The 15510-nt window shown below is 41.0% G+C and overlaps 1 protein-coding gene across 15 annotated transcripts in view; it reads right to left on the reverse strand.

Annotated features, from left to right (window-relative positions):
- kif1aa (kinesin family member 1Aa) overlaps positions 1-15510 on the reverse strand; it is a 53231-nt gene that overhangs the window by 12795 nt on the left and 24926 nt on the right. For 5 of the 15 annotated variants that reach the window (XM_061030571.1, XM_061030570.1, XM_061030569.1 and 2 more), the window contains exons 19-36: positions 15310-15416; positions 15124-15204; positions 13895-14075; positions 12409-12481; positions 12006-12096; positions 11758-11906; positions 11470-11648; positions 10485-10622; positions 8358-8669; positions 5139-5257; positions 4947-5053; positions 4732-4861; positions 3935-4097; positions 3759-3849; positions 3548-3666; positions 3389-3444; positions 1113-1221; positions 855-921 (exon numbers count right to left, since the gene is read on the reverse strand). In XM_061030571.1, the coding sequence (XP_060886554.1) occupies positions 855-921; positions 1113-1221; positions 3389-3444; positions 3548-3666; positions 3759-3849; positions 3935-4097; positions 4732-4861; positions 4947-5053; positions 5139-5257; positions 8358-8669; positions 10485-10622; positions 11470-11648; positions 11758-11906; positions 12006-12096; positions 12409-12481; positions 13895-14075; positions 15124-15204; positions 15310-15416 (2272 nt within the window). Of the gene's footprint in view, positions 1-854; positions 922-1112; positions 1222-3056; positions 3273-3388; positions 3445-3547; positions 3667-3758; positions 3850-3934; positions 4098-4731; positions 4862-4946; positions 5054-5138; positions 5258-8357; positions 8670-10484; positions 10623-11469; positions 11649-11757; positions 11907-12005; positions 12097-12408; positions 12482-13894; positions 14076-15123; positions 15205-15309; positions 15417-15510 lie in introns of all 15 variants that reach the window. The other 10 variants (XM_061030577.1, XM_061030576.1, XM_061030578.1 and 7 more) reach the window with 4 other exon arrangements.

The following is a 15510-nucleotide window of genomic DNA, read 5'->3' on the forward strand; positions in this document are numbered from 1 at the left end:
ATACAATATTTGCCAATCCAGTTAAATTCATCTAGTTGATTCAGTTACATTTTAATTAATTTAGAAAGCATAAAAAACAACAACAGCTGAACAATGTTCTCCTTATAATTGTGACCTGCTAAGGGGCTGCAGATGTAAACTAGCTTGAAGCTAACTCTGGTACAATGCATCAAATGGCAACATTCATGTTTAATATTGTACATGGTCTCTTTCCAAATAAAAAAGTTAAATTAAATAAAATAGACAAGTCTAAGATAGAGAGTTTGGGGGCTGCAACTGAAAAGGCACGATCTGTTTTGTGCTTCAAAATTCTCCTACATTAAATCTTGGGACCAGAAAAAACAGCTCACGGGAACTGAATGACCACGACGAGGAATGTGATTTAAAAATGAAAGATAGATACATCGCAGATAGACCATTTAAGGATTTGTAAGAAAATGATTAAAATAAATGCAAAAGGACCTAATGAAGTAGGGCTAGTATGGGTGCTCCTGTTTTTGTTTTCCAGTCAAAGAACAAACCTCAAAATATTGATTAACTGCAAGCTTCAAGATAACATGTTGGACAACACCAACATAAATATAGTTACATTGGTCAGTTTTAGATAAAAGAATGTATAACCCTTTTTAAAATTCAAAATATTTTCTTAACGAGTGATTGACACCGCCGGCCTAGTTGTTAGTGCCCCTTCTGGAGGGTGGTCTGGGTTCAAACCAGAGCTGTGGCTCTTTTCCAGCATGTCATTCCCCACTCTCTCTCTCTCCCCGATTTCTGCCTCTGTCCACTGTCCTGTCTCTAAAAAAGGTATAAAAAGCCTAAAAATAAACCTTTAGAAAGTGAGATTGACATAGTACCTGATGCAGTAGGAATGTGCCATGGCAAGGCATTCCTCCTCTGTGGTCCACCACTGCAGGGATGTAGCTGAAAAGACAGATACAACAAGCTTAACTGATGTGCCACTGCTAGGTAGAGCTGGAGAGGAGGAATTGTTTTTTTAGATTAATTATATCCTAATATAATTTAACAGAAAGTTTGTCCGAATCATTCCAAACTCCAGCTGAGTGAAAATCAAGACCTAGATGTTTTGACGTGGTTTGACCCAGGATACTCACTCTCCGTTGGCCTCCAGCTCACAGATCTCAAAGAACACCATGAGATCATATTTACAGTGGCAGGGTCCTGCCTGCGGGCGGGTCATAGCTGTCAGCTTGGTTGCAGGTACTGTGTCGGAGCAGATAAAGAGCGTAAGACAGGCAGAGAAGTTAAAGAGGGTAGACTAGTTTCTACTGTAACAGCAGGGAACAGCTCTAATCCTACAGAGGAAAGAGAGGGAGGTGAATAATGGAAATCAGTGATGCAGGGGGAAGAAAGGAACCAATCAAGGAGCGCCTTTCCTCCAGCAGGATAATAATCAACTCAGGAGTCCTATCCTTAGGAAGAATACCACTAAATTAATTCTGCTATTTGACTTTGTTTTTCTCTGTGGTCTGTGATTGGACCATCCTGTGAATAAGGAAAGTATATGCACAAACCGCCTGGACACTACTGCACTTTAAAGTTATTAAAGTTGTCTAAATATCTGGTCTGACTATGGATAAGAAGTTATGTTCTATGAACTAGAATGAGTTCATAGAACAGAGAAAGTGTGCATGAAGAATTTATCACACACTGGAGTTAAATCTTAAACCATTTACTTTTTTGAAAAAGTAGACATAGCCTTAGTGATGATGTCCCTCCTTAGTTTATAAAATATAAATCATTGAGTTTGGTATTTTGGCCATCCTCGTCTTGTTTTTTTTGTAAGTGACAATTTTTAGGCCAAGATGGTGGATGTTTATTGCTATACCTCTGACAGGTTACAAAGGTGCAAAAAACATGGACCTAGTATCATGGACGTCATCCATTGGTTTCTGAAGCCGAACGATGGTGGTCGCCATATTGAAAACACCATCTCCACCAAACTTTAGATCAATCTATCAATGGGCAAAGAGGTGGAGTTCAAGCTGGCCTTAAGCCTCCTGGCAAACAGCTACGACATGCCCACCTGTCAGTCAAACCGCCCACAGACTTAACTATGCAAACTAAGTCAGAACTCTTGCCTGAATATCATCAAATCAAACAGATTTGTTCAACAAAAATCTACAGTTTTTTTTTGTACTAGACTGTAAACACGTTATTTCTGCTGTAAAAAAATCAATAAGGGTATAAATGGCACTTCCTGTTGCAGCCAAATGGAAACTCTGGGAACTGCAGTTTTTGCATTTCTGCATTACCTTCATAACACTGCACGTTGTCTCTTGGTCCTAAAGCAAAGCCTACTTTTCTGTTTGTTTTAAAGACTCAAGTCTAGCGTTCTTCAGGGACCAGTGGAGACGCCTCTCGCAGGCCATTAGAGAGAATGCACGATTGAGTCTTTTCTGCTTGACTCTACTTTCACTAAGGGGAATGTCAACTTTTCAGAACTGACCATGGCTCAAGCAGAAATTAAAAGTATAGATTGTAATATTTAGTGAATGATTGCATGGTTCTGCACACTAAGTTGTGTTTTTATTTTTTTTTGTTCCACTATAACATGAGAATAAATCAGTTTTAGCTTATTTAAGTCTTATCTATCCTTTAGATAAATATATAGAATAATGTGCAGTAGAGTTAGCATTTCCATCCATTGCCATCCAATTTAAGAAAAGCTTGAAGAGGGAACTGTAGGGAGAATCCACCACGCAGGTCATAAGAAAACACACAGTACACCAGAGAGCCAATCCAACCGAATCCTGACCCCAAAAGAAAATCCTTTTTATATCAATACGTTGTCTTCAAAACTTCTTCTTACAACTTCTAATATTCAGTCATTTCATGAGCTATGGTAGAAGAACTGCTCTCGTTTCAACCAACTAGCTTAAAGGAGTTCAGTGTTGCATTTATTCACACATCATTTTTTGTTGTTCTAACATAAAAGTATCAACAGTAGAGTATTTTGTAGTTACACCAAGGTAGATGCTTGATATAAAAAGGCTTTCAGTCACAGGATTCTCATGGATCTGACATCAATAACCAACCCGGCTTCTGAGCTTTAATAACTGAACAGATAGAGATGGGCGGAGCTGTCAGCTGAGCTCGCTCGTTTGCTTCCAGTAAGAAGGAAGCAGCCAAGCCAGCGGCAGACAGAGCGTGGCCTGACAGCGAGTCCACCAGCGCCCCATTGAACACATCTGGGACCAGGTATCGGATCATCTCCAGAGATTTCTCCCGCTCCGGCGAGGTGTCGGAGTCAGCTGCTCACACCCAACAACATGAAGCTGAGATGACGTGACTTGCAGACAACACAAGTCTAGACAAAGACAATCAGACAAATAGAAATTGTTGCAATTGAAGCAAGGCGTTTATTCACCTGGTTTGGACAGGGGCATCACTCGTGGGAACTGTCTTCTGCAGGGACGAAGTGGACTGGTTAAAGAAATAACAACAAAACGTGTTATTTTAAGGAACATGTTGCAACTTATATCTGTGCAGAAAATCAGACCCATCAGAAGATTTGTTTGCCAGGTACCTGATGACATCTTTACAGAGAGGAAGAAACGGTTGTTTCTGGTAGTGGCCGAACACCTCAAACACGATGGGTTGAGTCTTGATGTAGTCAACAAAGGATTTAGTAACTTCCACAGCAATCTATCAAATAAAAACAGTGATAAAGAAGTTAGTAACTTAATTTAAACAAGCCAAAAGTCATCAAAAAAGCACGTGCATCTGATACTTCTTACATTCTGCACATGATAGAAGCCCAGCGGAGGGCCTCTGCCGGTGTTTTTGAGTGGCTCAGTGGAGAAGGCTTCATCGTGGCGGTGGATGAAACTGAAATCAAACCACATTTTAAAACATTCAACTGTGAAAGGAACATGACTTCTATCAGAAGACACAGGAGTTCAGATTAGCTCACTTGAACTGGCAGAAGATGTCGGCATATTCTGCAGAGATGCTGGAGGCCTGCAGGACGGTCACCCTGAAGGTGAAAACGTTACCGATCTTCAGATGCTCCAGAGCGGATTCAGATGCCCCATCCAGAGCGGCCTTCAGCGGATTCTCAGGCTCGTCTGCACCGGCTGGGAAGAGCACAAAACAAGAATCATATGTAGTTAAAGTGTAGCTGATTTTAGCACACAAATTTGGGGATTTTGGGCAGTGACTTGGGCTTAAGAGCTGAATATCAACTCTGATCGTATTACTTGTTTACAAGTCTCTTAATGGTTTTGGGACTAGCCTTTATTCCTGATTCTCTCTGTTTTTCCTCACCCGTCATGTTCTCTTAGATCCTCTGCAGCCGGTTTTATAACTATATACTATCACATAAATAAAAAGCTCAGACGTTCAAACAATAAAACAGTGGAACTCTAACTACATAAAAGACAATTTGTGAATGACTGTTGTGAATTTTGCTGATCTTTCTTAAGCATTCTTTAAGTTTCACATCTCTTGGAGATTAAAATATCTTATCTTATCCCTGTCTTGTTTTGTGATTAATTTCATTGCTTGGTATAATTATGCCACATCGGCATCTTTGCATGGAAAAGTGCAGTTTTAACAAAGCTTTGTTATAATTATAAACACAGTTTATGCAGAGCCTCAGCCCCGCAGATTTAGGCCACTATTGAAACTACACACACACACACACACCCAAGCACACTCCCAAACACGTAGTCATGCATCCATTCATACAAAAGATACAATTACCCGCACATGTGTTGTTGTTAACCTCATCAGCTGAGGGACCCATTTCTGAGTTCTGCCCCTCCCCTTCCACAATACGAAGCTCCTCCTGGGAGACCCCAGAACGCGACAGACCTACAGAGCAGGTCTCAGACTGGAACTACAAAAGCAAAGTGCAACACACAAAACAGTCAAAATGTTATTTCAAACAGGTGAATCCTTTATGTATAGGTTTTTTTTAATACCTTTTCATATTGATGATCCTCAAAAGAGATTTTGGCAGTACCGGACTGCCTCACTCCTGAGCCGTAGTCAGGAGCTTCCTCATCAGCTGGAGGGAAACACAGAGCACCTTCACTTCACTCCCTCAAGAAGTCTCACTCAGCCTGTACTCCTGCATGCTATATTCTAAACAAGACTGAGGATCTGAGCCTTACCTGATATGGCCTGCACCGCCACACGGAGGAAGCCCTTCACTTCTCCCTTCTCGCTGACGATGGCCACGCGGTGGACCAGAGGAACCGGGTACAGCAGGTTGCTCAGATACACAAAAGCCCTGAGCAGGAAGCAGAGAAAAGACAGAAAGGGATAAATTGAAGAAAATTATGAAATACCCTAGGGGAGACACTTTGATAAAACTGGACTGGACGGTGACTGGACAACAGAACACAGAGCTGCAAAGCAACCAAACAGAAGCTGGGACTGCTCTTGCGATGGCCATGGCTGCCCTTTACTATCGCTTCCTGACCATCTACAAATCAAAAATGTCAAGACAGTTATGGGTCACATGCAGAATTCCTTAAACTTTGCATTGAGAGCTTGGTGAGGCTAAGGAGCATGAGTGTAAGGGTCAACTTAAATACTGGAAACCAGCCTCCTACTAAGCTGGGCAGCAGACTCTTCCTCATGAGCATTCATTAAATTCTTGAAATGCAGTTTTTTATGTAGTGTTTAAAGATTGTTATCGACTGCGCTATAGCATCTTAAAAGTGCCTCAATATGAAAACGCCACACTTCATATCAAATGTGAGGAGCCAGAATTAGAAGTCAAGGCACTTTGCATTAAATTTTAAAATACTTCAGGGGTAGTGCCAAAGATGAACTTTTAGAATAGTCGTGTGGGTTCAACTGCACTAGAAATGTTCTTCCTTCTTGTTTTTCTAGCTATAATGTTGGATCTTGCAGGCAAGGGTCACGTTTCCCATGAGCCAATAGGGGTAGACATTTAAGGGTGGAGTATTAAAAAAAGATTGGTGAGGTGCAAATAAGGCATGCTCCAGACAAAAAGGTGAACTTAAAATGCTGTTAACATCTCGACTCAAAGGAATCCAAAGCAAATGAAACAGAAATCATCAAACGGAACAAGGCCCAGCTTGAATAGAAAACTGCCAACAGCTCCATAAAGTGTATGCTACACAAAAACAACAAATGACATCTGAAATCAAAGTTCACCTCCCGGGAGGAAGTAATCATTTGTGCAAAGGAGGGGGCACGAGTTCAGCATCAGACGTATTCCAGTAAAAAAAAAAAAAATTGACAAAAAAGGTCAAAATGAAAAGACTTGTGCTCTGGCATGCCTAAAAGAGACAGCTGCAGTAGAAACCAGCTCTTTCATCTTGAGATTTTGAGTCTTCCTTCAACACCACTTTGCTTTTCATCAGACTCTTCTGTGCTTTAAAGGTTTCACAGCGTGGTGATAACTTTCCGCTGTGGGTTCCTGTGTTATGCAAATCGGACCTGAATAAACTCCATGAGACATGTCAGTGCCTTTGCTCGTGAATGATCGCCTTGAAAAGCTGCTAGTTTGCATTTAGCCACACAAAAAGTGAGACACACACCTCAAGCAGCCGTTGAGCATCAACTTTGCTTGGATTTCCATGGAAACAAGTGATATGAACTGAACCACCTTGGGCTGATAAGAAGCACCTTTAAATGTGAAATTTTAATAAGCAGTGGAGGCATTTAGTCCGAGTTTGAGTGAAGCAAAAAAATTATAATAATAAAGTATACAACAGTCAGAGTTGTTGAGATAAATAAGGAAGCAAAAGATAAACCTTTGGGCTCAGAAATGTCTACTCCAGAGTTAACTCAAAATCATGTTTTTCAATAAATCTGTGAAGTGGGGCAATATAGTGACAGAAAAAAACAATCAAAACTACACTGTCCAGATAACTTGTACTGAGCAAACAGGAAATGTTTAAGGGGGGATGGTAATCTATTAAATGTCAGCGTTATTTAAACACATTTTGGGTAAGAAACAACTAACAAAAACCTGTTTCTTAAAGGCCCCAGTAGATTGCTTTCGCCTGCAGCCTTGACAGGAGCTGTAATGGCTGAAGAGCACTTTGATCGGAGTACATCCGAAGAAATAGCTTGTTTTTTTTTTTTCACACTAAGGGGCTCAAGTTGCTAATGTTTATTTCTAAAAAATTACACAAATGGTCCTTCCGGAAATACATTTCTTTAAAGGGAAAATTCTTGTTCAGCATTTAACAGCAGTTAGCTTCACTGCTTTCTTCAAAGACACCAAACTCCATTAAAAATGTTTTTTCATTTTAATACATAGAGCAGGACAGTTTCTGTGTGAAGCTGCTCCCATGTGTCTGTTTTTGTTTTTTGTATTTATTGTGTTGGATCAGCGTTACGTTTTTCAGGTACCAAAGTCACATAATAACAGAAGAAAACAATCAAATTGACAACGTAAGCAATGTAATGTATCGTGTCTCACCTGTAGACATGCACTATGGACTAATATGTGATACGTGATATATGTGTGTGTGTGTGTTATATGTGTGCGTGTGTTCTTTTGCTGTGCTCTCATGTATATGCTAACTGTTTACACACTGATGCTTTTTCACAAATTAAGTTCTTAACGATAAATACAATTATTTGAGTTATGTCATAACTCCCATGTTTTGCCAGGTTAAAAAAACATGTTTTGTTTTTTTATGGAGTCTGGTGGATTTGAACAGAGCACTTAGTTCCCTTTGTAGTTCAATAAACAGAAAAGGTCTATACTTAGTAGGAATCCCATCTGTAAAGTTTTTAGACACAATCTGTCTATGACTCAGACAAACCTACTTATGTGTCAGATAAAAGGATTACCTAACAGCCTCTTTGCAGCTGCCATCTTAAATGAACTGCTGTGATCATTTAATAAATCCCTTCTATCCATCAGTCATTTAAAGCACTAAATAATTAAAAATCAAGTCCCAATTTAAGCAATCAGAATTTTGCTTGAGAAGATAAAGAAGATAAATAAATTTGATTCCCTCAATTCAAAAGTTACAGGTTAGTTTGGTGTCCAAATCTCCACTGAAGCTGTCCGACTGTACGGCCCCCACCACGTGTGGATAGTGCTGACTTCTGTTTACAAGGGGAAAAAACAGACTACTTTGGACAAAACATTGTGGTTGCCACAAATGAAACACAAGATACTCTTCAACCATCTTCAATCTAATATGCGTTTTCCATGTGGACATGCACGCCCAGTCTTCAACAGCGGACTTTGTGAGAGTACCCTTGAAGTGTGTCATTAATGTGTTTTCAGAAATGAATTGGTCTTTGCTGATGTCTGTCGAGGGAAACAGACCCCCGCATCTCAGCGTGAAAGAGCTAGTTTCCTCCACCAGCATGCTCCCTGAAACCTCACCAACCTTCCCACTACACTGAATATAGGTGTGCGGTCGTAAAAGGGATCCTGGCCTTCGCTGGAGCCTCGGCAGAGCTCTCCCTCATCATCATCATCATCATCAACATCATCCTCATCATCATCTGCCCCGAGCTCCAAGCACGGGTCCTCCAAAAAGATATCATCGTCCAGGTCCTCCAACTCTTCCAACTCCTCCGCCTCCCCTCGACCCTCGCGCTGAGCGTCGGCCAGCTCAGTAATTTCAGAGTTGGAGAGGGACGAGGGTGGGGTGGGGTCACTCATGCGCTCGCTCATGCATGTGTTGAAAAGAGGGTTTCTGGTGCAGCCAGAGACACGGGAACCAGGTTAGTACAGATAGAGAGAAAGCACACACTTGATCAAACAGGAGGGGCGGTAGAGCACCATAAAGACTGGACCACAGAAGGAAACCTGCCTCCCTTCAAACCAGGATCTGCCTTTAGAGCCAGATTTTACATGTATGCTGTCCAATGTTTAGTGCAGCAGACATGTACGAAAGAGGCACACAGAACAGATGGGAGAGGGTGAAACCAGCTACGGTGGTTGTTACAAGTGTTTGACCCCATTTGATGAGAATGTCTGTACAGTACTGAGTGTGCCAGATCATGGAGTAGATGACTGAGACCCTGAAGAAAAAAAAGATTGTTTCCTAAGAGGAAAGTCACTTCCAGTTACTACAGGGGCGAGTTCTGGTAAGGCTAATATTCTTTGGTCTTATGTTCACATGTATGGGTAATTATATATCCAGAGTTTGTCTTATTAGAAAAGTACAAGAAATATTTAAGAATCTATCGCATTGAAAATAAAAATCCCACACACTACTCTTGCTCGGCATCACCATTTTACAGTATTAGAAAAAGTCACAATGTTTCGGTCCCTACGAACGTTTGTCAAGAACAAGAGTAGTGTGCAGGATTTTTTCTTTTCAAAGAAATAAATAAGAGAAAAATAAAGGAGGATGTTGTTACATTAAGTCATACTGAAATTCAGTATGAAACATTTTAAATTATATCTATCCGTTGCTTTTAGACTACAAGCAATGTAAAAAATGTGCGATTACATTTTTGAAACATCGGGTAGTTTTTAAGCCCTCATCTCTTCTCCACTGGTATGTCGTGGTACAAATACACAAACCAGCTACATCCAACTTCAGCTTATTGCTGATACATTATTTATCTGAGGAATAACATTTCATTAAGTTTGGGGCTTTTGGCCTCACACTGATGCTTTTGGCCACACACTGTAAGCCTGATGTACTTACTGAGTGTATAAATAGAAAGTCAGAATGAGCTGACAAACAACATATTTCAGGGAGACATTTTGCAGATTACTGCTTGATCATTTTTGCTTGTCTTGCAGGAGCTTAATGACATTAAAGTCCTGATATGCTGAAAGTTATGTAACTGGGCCATGTGACTGTGTGTGCGACCCATCTGCAAGGAGAGAAAATGACAGCGAGAGAGAGAGAGAGAGTTTGGCAGAGAGACTGGGAGGCTGTGTGCCAACGTGGGAGAAAAAGAAACAGCAGGCTTTGAGTAGGAGGACTGAAGAAACATCGATCTCAAATGTTCCACAGCTGATTTTTCCCATTAAAACAGACAGGTCTCGCATCAACAAGCCATTGATTGTCAAATCCTTCCTTTGTGTAAAACCTTTTAGACCATATTCAGAGGGGGAAAAAAACATGTGTTTGCAGTTTAACTCTTTTGCAAATCTCTTCAAAATTGACAGCTTACTTGGTAAAAGATTTGGCACTGAACATTTAAAAGCTGTCCGTCCTTCATACAAAGAAATGTTTCATATTAGTTGGAAAGGAGAGATTCAATGATGGTTAGTAACAGTCACAGTCTGGGCACAACAGACTTCAGTATATCATGACAGAGACACAGTGATGAAGTCAAGACAACTCATTACTTCATGCTGGTTTTCATCACTTCGCTACATGGACAACATGTGGCAGCTATGGCCAACAGCCTCCCATTATCTTTAATGAGAAAGTACTCTGGACATCTGCTGTCTGGCTTCTGTCGACCTTTACATGACTTCAGTTTGAATTCATTCCTGTACTGTACATACACGGTACATATAGTGGCCATTGCTGCCCAGCATTTACCTGCCAACCAGACGGAACCAGGGGAAGCGGTCGTAGAAGGGGTCTCCTCCGGTCATCACATTTTCAGTGTCTTCAGTCGTGTTGTGCGGCACATCAGCCGCACGATCATACATGTCTCTCATGAGATCGAGCCTCTGCCTGCAAGAAGACGCAACCACAGAGTTAGTGTCCTAAAAGAGGATACATTTGAGGTTAAGGATTACTCTTCTGTCAGTCAATGCTGTACTTTTGATGATATTTAGCCCTCAGACAGATGATTTGTTGTCCTAATGTGTGCCCTCTCTGTTCCAATCTGCCAATGGTGCTCTGCTGATCACGGAGGTTGATCAGGCTTTGCTATTTGATTCCTAACACAAAGAACTGTCTACCTACTGGAAAGCCCAGCTTCACCTTCTTCTACTTCTGTAAACTTTTATTTTTTTCCCAAGGCATTTGGAAATGTTTTCAGTACTGTTTTATTAGCTTGATGTAATCTAAGTTACGGTCTTGAATTTATTTTTTCTGTCCTCTTTTATATACATTTTATCTGCTTTGTCTTGTTAATTTTTCAAAGCACTCTGACACTTTATGGAGAGAAAGTGCTGTATATACAAGAAGTTATTATTCTGTCAAGGGGCTAAGCTCAGCCGTCATCACGTCTTAGTACAGTCATACTGATTCCACAATTGCATAATATTGGTGTCCCAGTCTGTGAGTGACCATTGCGTTTCAGCGTTGCAAAAGCACAGATGGAGCTCCACATAGACACAGAGTCAGACATGCACACACACACAGCGCTGCGCTCTGTCTTGCCTCTGTTACTACCTCCAAAGACGGTACAGAGGGGGGGGACTATTCACCCCCCTGTTATGCCAATGCAACATTCAGATTGAAGGCAAAGCATCACAGGGGCGTAAATATGGTGGCTTGACTAACTAGGGCTAAAGATTTGTCTGACAGATTATCATTAATTAGAGACCTCTGACTTTGTTGCATGTTGATGTACCTCAGTTTTTCTAATGTCCAGTAGTGGGTGGCTCCATTTTTCTGATCCTGCACCTCCACAGCCACAATGGTGCGTGGGAAGTGTCGTACGTCTCTGTCTTTAGTGGCCTCTGGAGGCAGCAGGTCTGGAGGCAGGGGGGAGTACAGAGTGTCTGTGAGCAGGATGAACTGGAACTGGACCTGAAGGGACACAAAGCGTAGGTTAAAGAACAGAACAGTCAAAAAAACACATTAAAAATCAATCTTGAGATATAATGGAATAGTAATCGTGAAAGGAAACATGGTGTACCTTTTTCTTTAATTCCACGCTGATGGCATTGGCCTCCTTGAGGAATATGGCGTTTCCCCACAACAGATCACGCAGAGAGGTGAACTGATAGCTCCGCCACTTGCGGAAACTCCACACAGCCAGCTCTCTCTCCTTCTCTGTCCATTGCACTGTGGGAAATAAAGGATAAAACGTTATTGTTTGTTTAGGGTTTCTTTGTTTACCCCCGACATATTAATGTTCAGTATATGTGTTTTTAATTAGTTTACCTTCCTCTTCTGGCTCTTCCTCTTCTTCAGGGACGTCTGGGTAGTAACGGTCCACTTGCTTCTGAAGAGCCTCCAGCTTGCTCTCATAATCCTTAACAATTAATCATTGAAGAACTAAGTTAACGCTTGTGGACATAACCCATTAAAAGCCGTAAAGAAATGGATTTCAATTAAGAAACTGTTCGGTGGATAGAAAACGTGTCGAGTCAGCGCACATTCAGAAAGACGGAGTATAATTGGTGGCACTTACTTTTCTAAATTTGATTTCTGTATACTCAATAAAGTAAGTGTAATATATAAAACAGAAAAAACATACAAACCTACATAAAGATTCAAAATCTAGTTTCCTGTGGCTTCTAAGCAAAAGATAATGTAAACAACCCAAAGCTACACATCACTGTACCAGTCTTTGTTGCTCCAGAAGGTTGTTGGTCTCCTCTCTTTCTTTGCGATACTGCTCCTCCAGCTCCTGCAGCCTGACGACACAAACACAAGGAAGGTGAAGGACAACCCTAAAGGAAACTTTGTTTTTTTCACCGTCAGTATCTGGAGCAGCATGGCACTTACTATGCACTTTACTGCGGGCTTGAAAAACTTGAGAGCTTTTAAAATCGGAATTGCCAGTAGAGTAGAGTAATTATCTTTTCCTTCTTGGGCTAACTCATCTGTTGTTCCTTTCTTCAATAAAATGCCAGAGAGACCAAATCTGATTCCTACTACCCCACCGTTCTTCTCAAAGTTAAGTTGGATTGCTCTCTAATAACACTAATAGCTACCTATTGATTTTCACTACAGACTGTAAAAAAGATGGACGGCATGACAACTCCATAAAACTGAAGCCAAAACATTTGGAGCTCCCCCTGCTGACTGGCTGCAGTGTAGAGCCTCCTCCATGTTAAAAGATGAGACATGAGTCAAACTATATAATTTTTCTCAGACATGGTTTCAGTCATTATATTTTGTTCTTATCATGCTGTTGTATGTTGAGTGTGCATTTGTTGAGTTGTTTCATTTTTTTCAAGTTACTGTTGCAACAAAAATGGGAATAAAGCCATGACACAGCTCTGTTGACAAATGTTGCTCCAGCAGCGCTTTTTGTAATTGGATAAATCAGAGAGGATGCGAGGTTATGTAACAAACACTAGAGTCATTGCACTTTCTATGAGCAGGAGTGTCTGCTCCAAACCAACAAAAGAATCTGCTCTACTGAAGACTGTGTCGACCTGAGGGATCTTTGTTAAGTCTGTTTTGGTTATAGGAGGGGGCGGGACATTAATACCGCGGCTCCACCAGCTGATCCCTTCTGTGTATTTTCTGCATCAAAATGCGTGACATCTGGCTTCATGTACAGTCTATGGTTTTTGAAGAAAACATTACAACACCCAATCATAGTCTCTCCTAATTTGCTCCTTGTAGACTAAGAATGGGTTTTAAATTGGGTTTATTTTACCTGAGAGTTTTAAAGCATGTTTTGTACAGCGCACCATAATAGATACGTCTGCATCAATAGATCACCGTAAAGTCCTTGGTTGGGGCTCTTATAGCTGTTCCAGAGTGAAGGCTCATTCTAAAGCTGACTGAGCACCTTCTGAAATCAAGGCCCTCAACTTCAGAATGGCTGCTCCGAGGAGATAAGGGAATCTGTGACCTCTTAAACAATTTTCCAAGAACCCATTTCTAAAGAACTGCTTTTATCTGATATTGTTTTATTAATTTTATTCTTTGGTCTTGACCTTTCATCTGCCTTTTGTCTTCTCTTTGCCGTGTTTTTCAGGCTTTTGTCTTCTTGCTTTAACTTCATATTTTGAATCCCCTAATATCGTTTTGCTTTTATTGGTTCTTATTGTTTCAGTTTATGTTTTTAGTTGACATCTTAATATCCTTAGTACCTCTGCTCCATTTCCTGTTTCATGTCAATGCCCTGTTTGTCCAGCAGCTCCCTCTGAGCGAAGGCCCAGTCCACGGGCTCAGAGGGAGTTTCTGCACACGGGGTCCTCTCCCTCTCCGCCCTCGCCTGCACTGGGTGGTTAAACCTGAACACATGGCTCTTACCCAGGATGATGCGATTTCCTTCAAAGGAATAAACCAAAGTTATCATCATCAGATTGTGTGCATGCTCAAACCATTGATGTTGGAGTTTACATTACCTTTATAATATATACATTTCTTCCTGTCCCAGAGACAGTTAGAGTCTATATACCTGACTCAAGAAAATTGTTTTTAAAGATGAAATATTTGAAAGTAAACTTCAAAACAACAGAACAAGTTTTCCTCCATTAAACATGAAGATGTGAACCAGTAGGCGGGTGATGACATCATTCACTTTGATCAGAGTTTTACTGCTTCATGGTCTTTACAGCTCTTCTTGGTTGTCGTAATATTGTTTTTCACTGTTGTCTTTGCCTTGCAGAAACATCCTTAAACATGCTGTAGTGATATTTAAGGTCACATATTATACACTTTATCATGTTTGTCAAATACTTATATGTGTCTCTGGCCAGTCTACAAACCCAGCATTTATGAGAAAAGTCAATCCTCTCTGTCTTTAAATGTGTGCTCAAACAGGCAGTTTGGAGATTTTCGCAGTAGCCCCTCCCCCAGGTGGGTGACGCTCTCCCATCTAGGTGTTTGTTGTGCCCTCTGAGTCTGCCTTCTCACTGTGCCTGCTGCAAGAGAGCCCAAGCCACCCAAGCCCTTCCCGAGGGGTGTGGTCAGACACAGCTCATTTACATTTAAAGCTACAGACACAGAAACAGTCTGTTCTGATCAGGGCTGAAATAGAGGGGTTTATAGACATGATCAAATACAGGATCAGAGTGGATTTAGAACAAGAAACTTCAAAAACATGTTTTGGGGAGATCTGAGACTTATTTAATATTGTTGAAAAGGAGGATAATATGTGACCTTTAACATAGAAACAGTCACCAGTACAGTAGAGGAGGAGGAGCCTAAACCCTAAACCCAGTGGAGTATTTTGAGTTATGAGAGTACGTCCTTCACAGGAAATCTCCTACTGTGAGATGCTTGTGTGAAAGGCAAGTTCCTGAAAATGTCTGGAAACACTTATATAACAAGAAAGGAGATTTTTTACTTTGACAGAGTAACTAAGCTTACAGACCTGATTTGAGGATGGTGAGCTCTGTCACCCTCTTTCCATTCACATAAGTCTCTGCTCCTTCACAGGGCTCGAGGACGACTGCTGCTTGGCAACAGAAAACACGGTTTGAGGATTAACTTATTGTCTGTCAATATTAAACTCTAATGCACACAACAACAAGCCTGTGGAGCAAAATAAAGCACCCACTTTCTCCCATAGGACCTGTAGCGCTAGTGAAAGTGCAGTGCTCGTCTTTGATGAAGTGACCGCTGAGGACGATGTCCTGACGACTGCTGGCATCCAAACGACCCACCCTGGAAAAAAAGAGATGATATGATGTAAGAGGTGCACTTACGTAAGTACACTTAGCACCTGAAAAATCTTTATAATCAATCACTCAAAATAACT

The sequence above is a fragment of the Labrus mixtus genome, chromosome 3, assembly GCF_963584025.1.
Source record: "Labrus mixtus chromosome 3, fLabMix1.1, whole genome shotgun sequence".
NCBI lineage: Eukaryota > Metazoa > Chordata > Actinopteri > Labriformes > Labridae > Labrus > Labrus mixtus.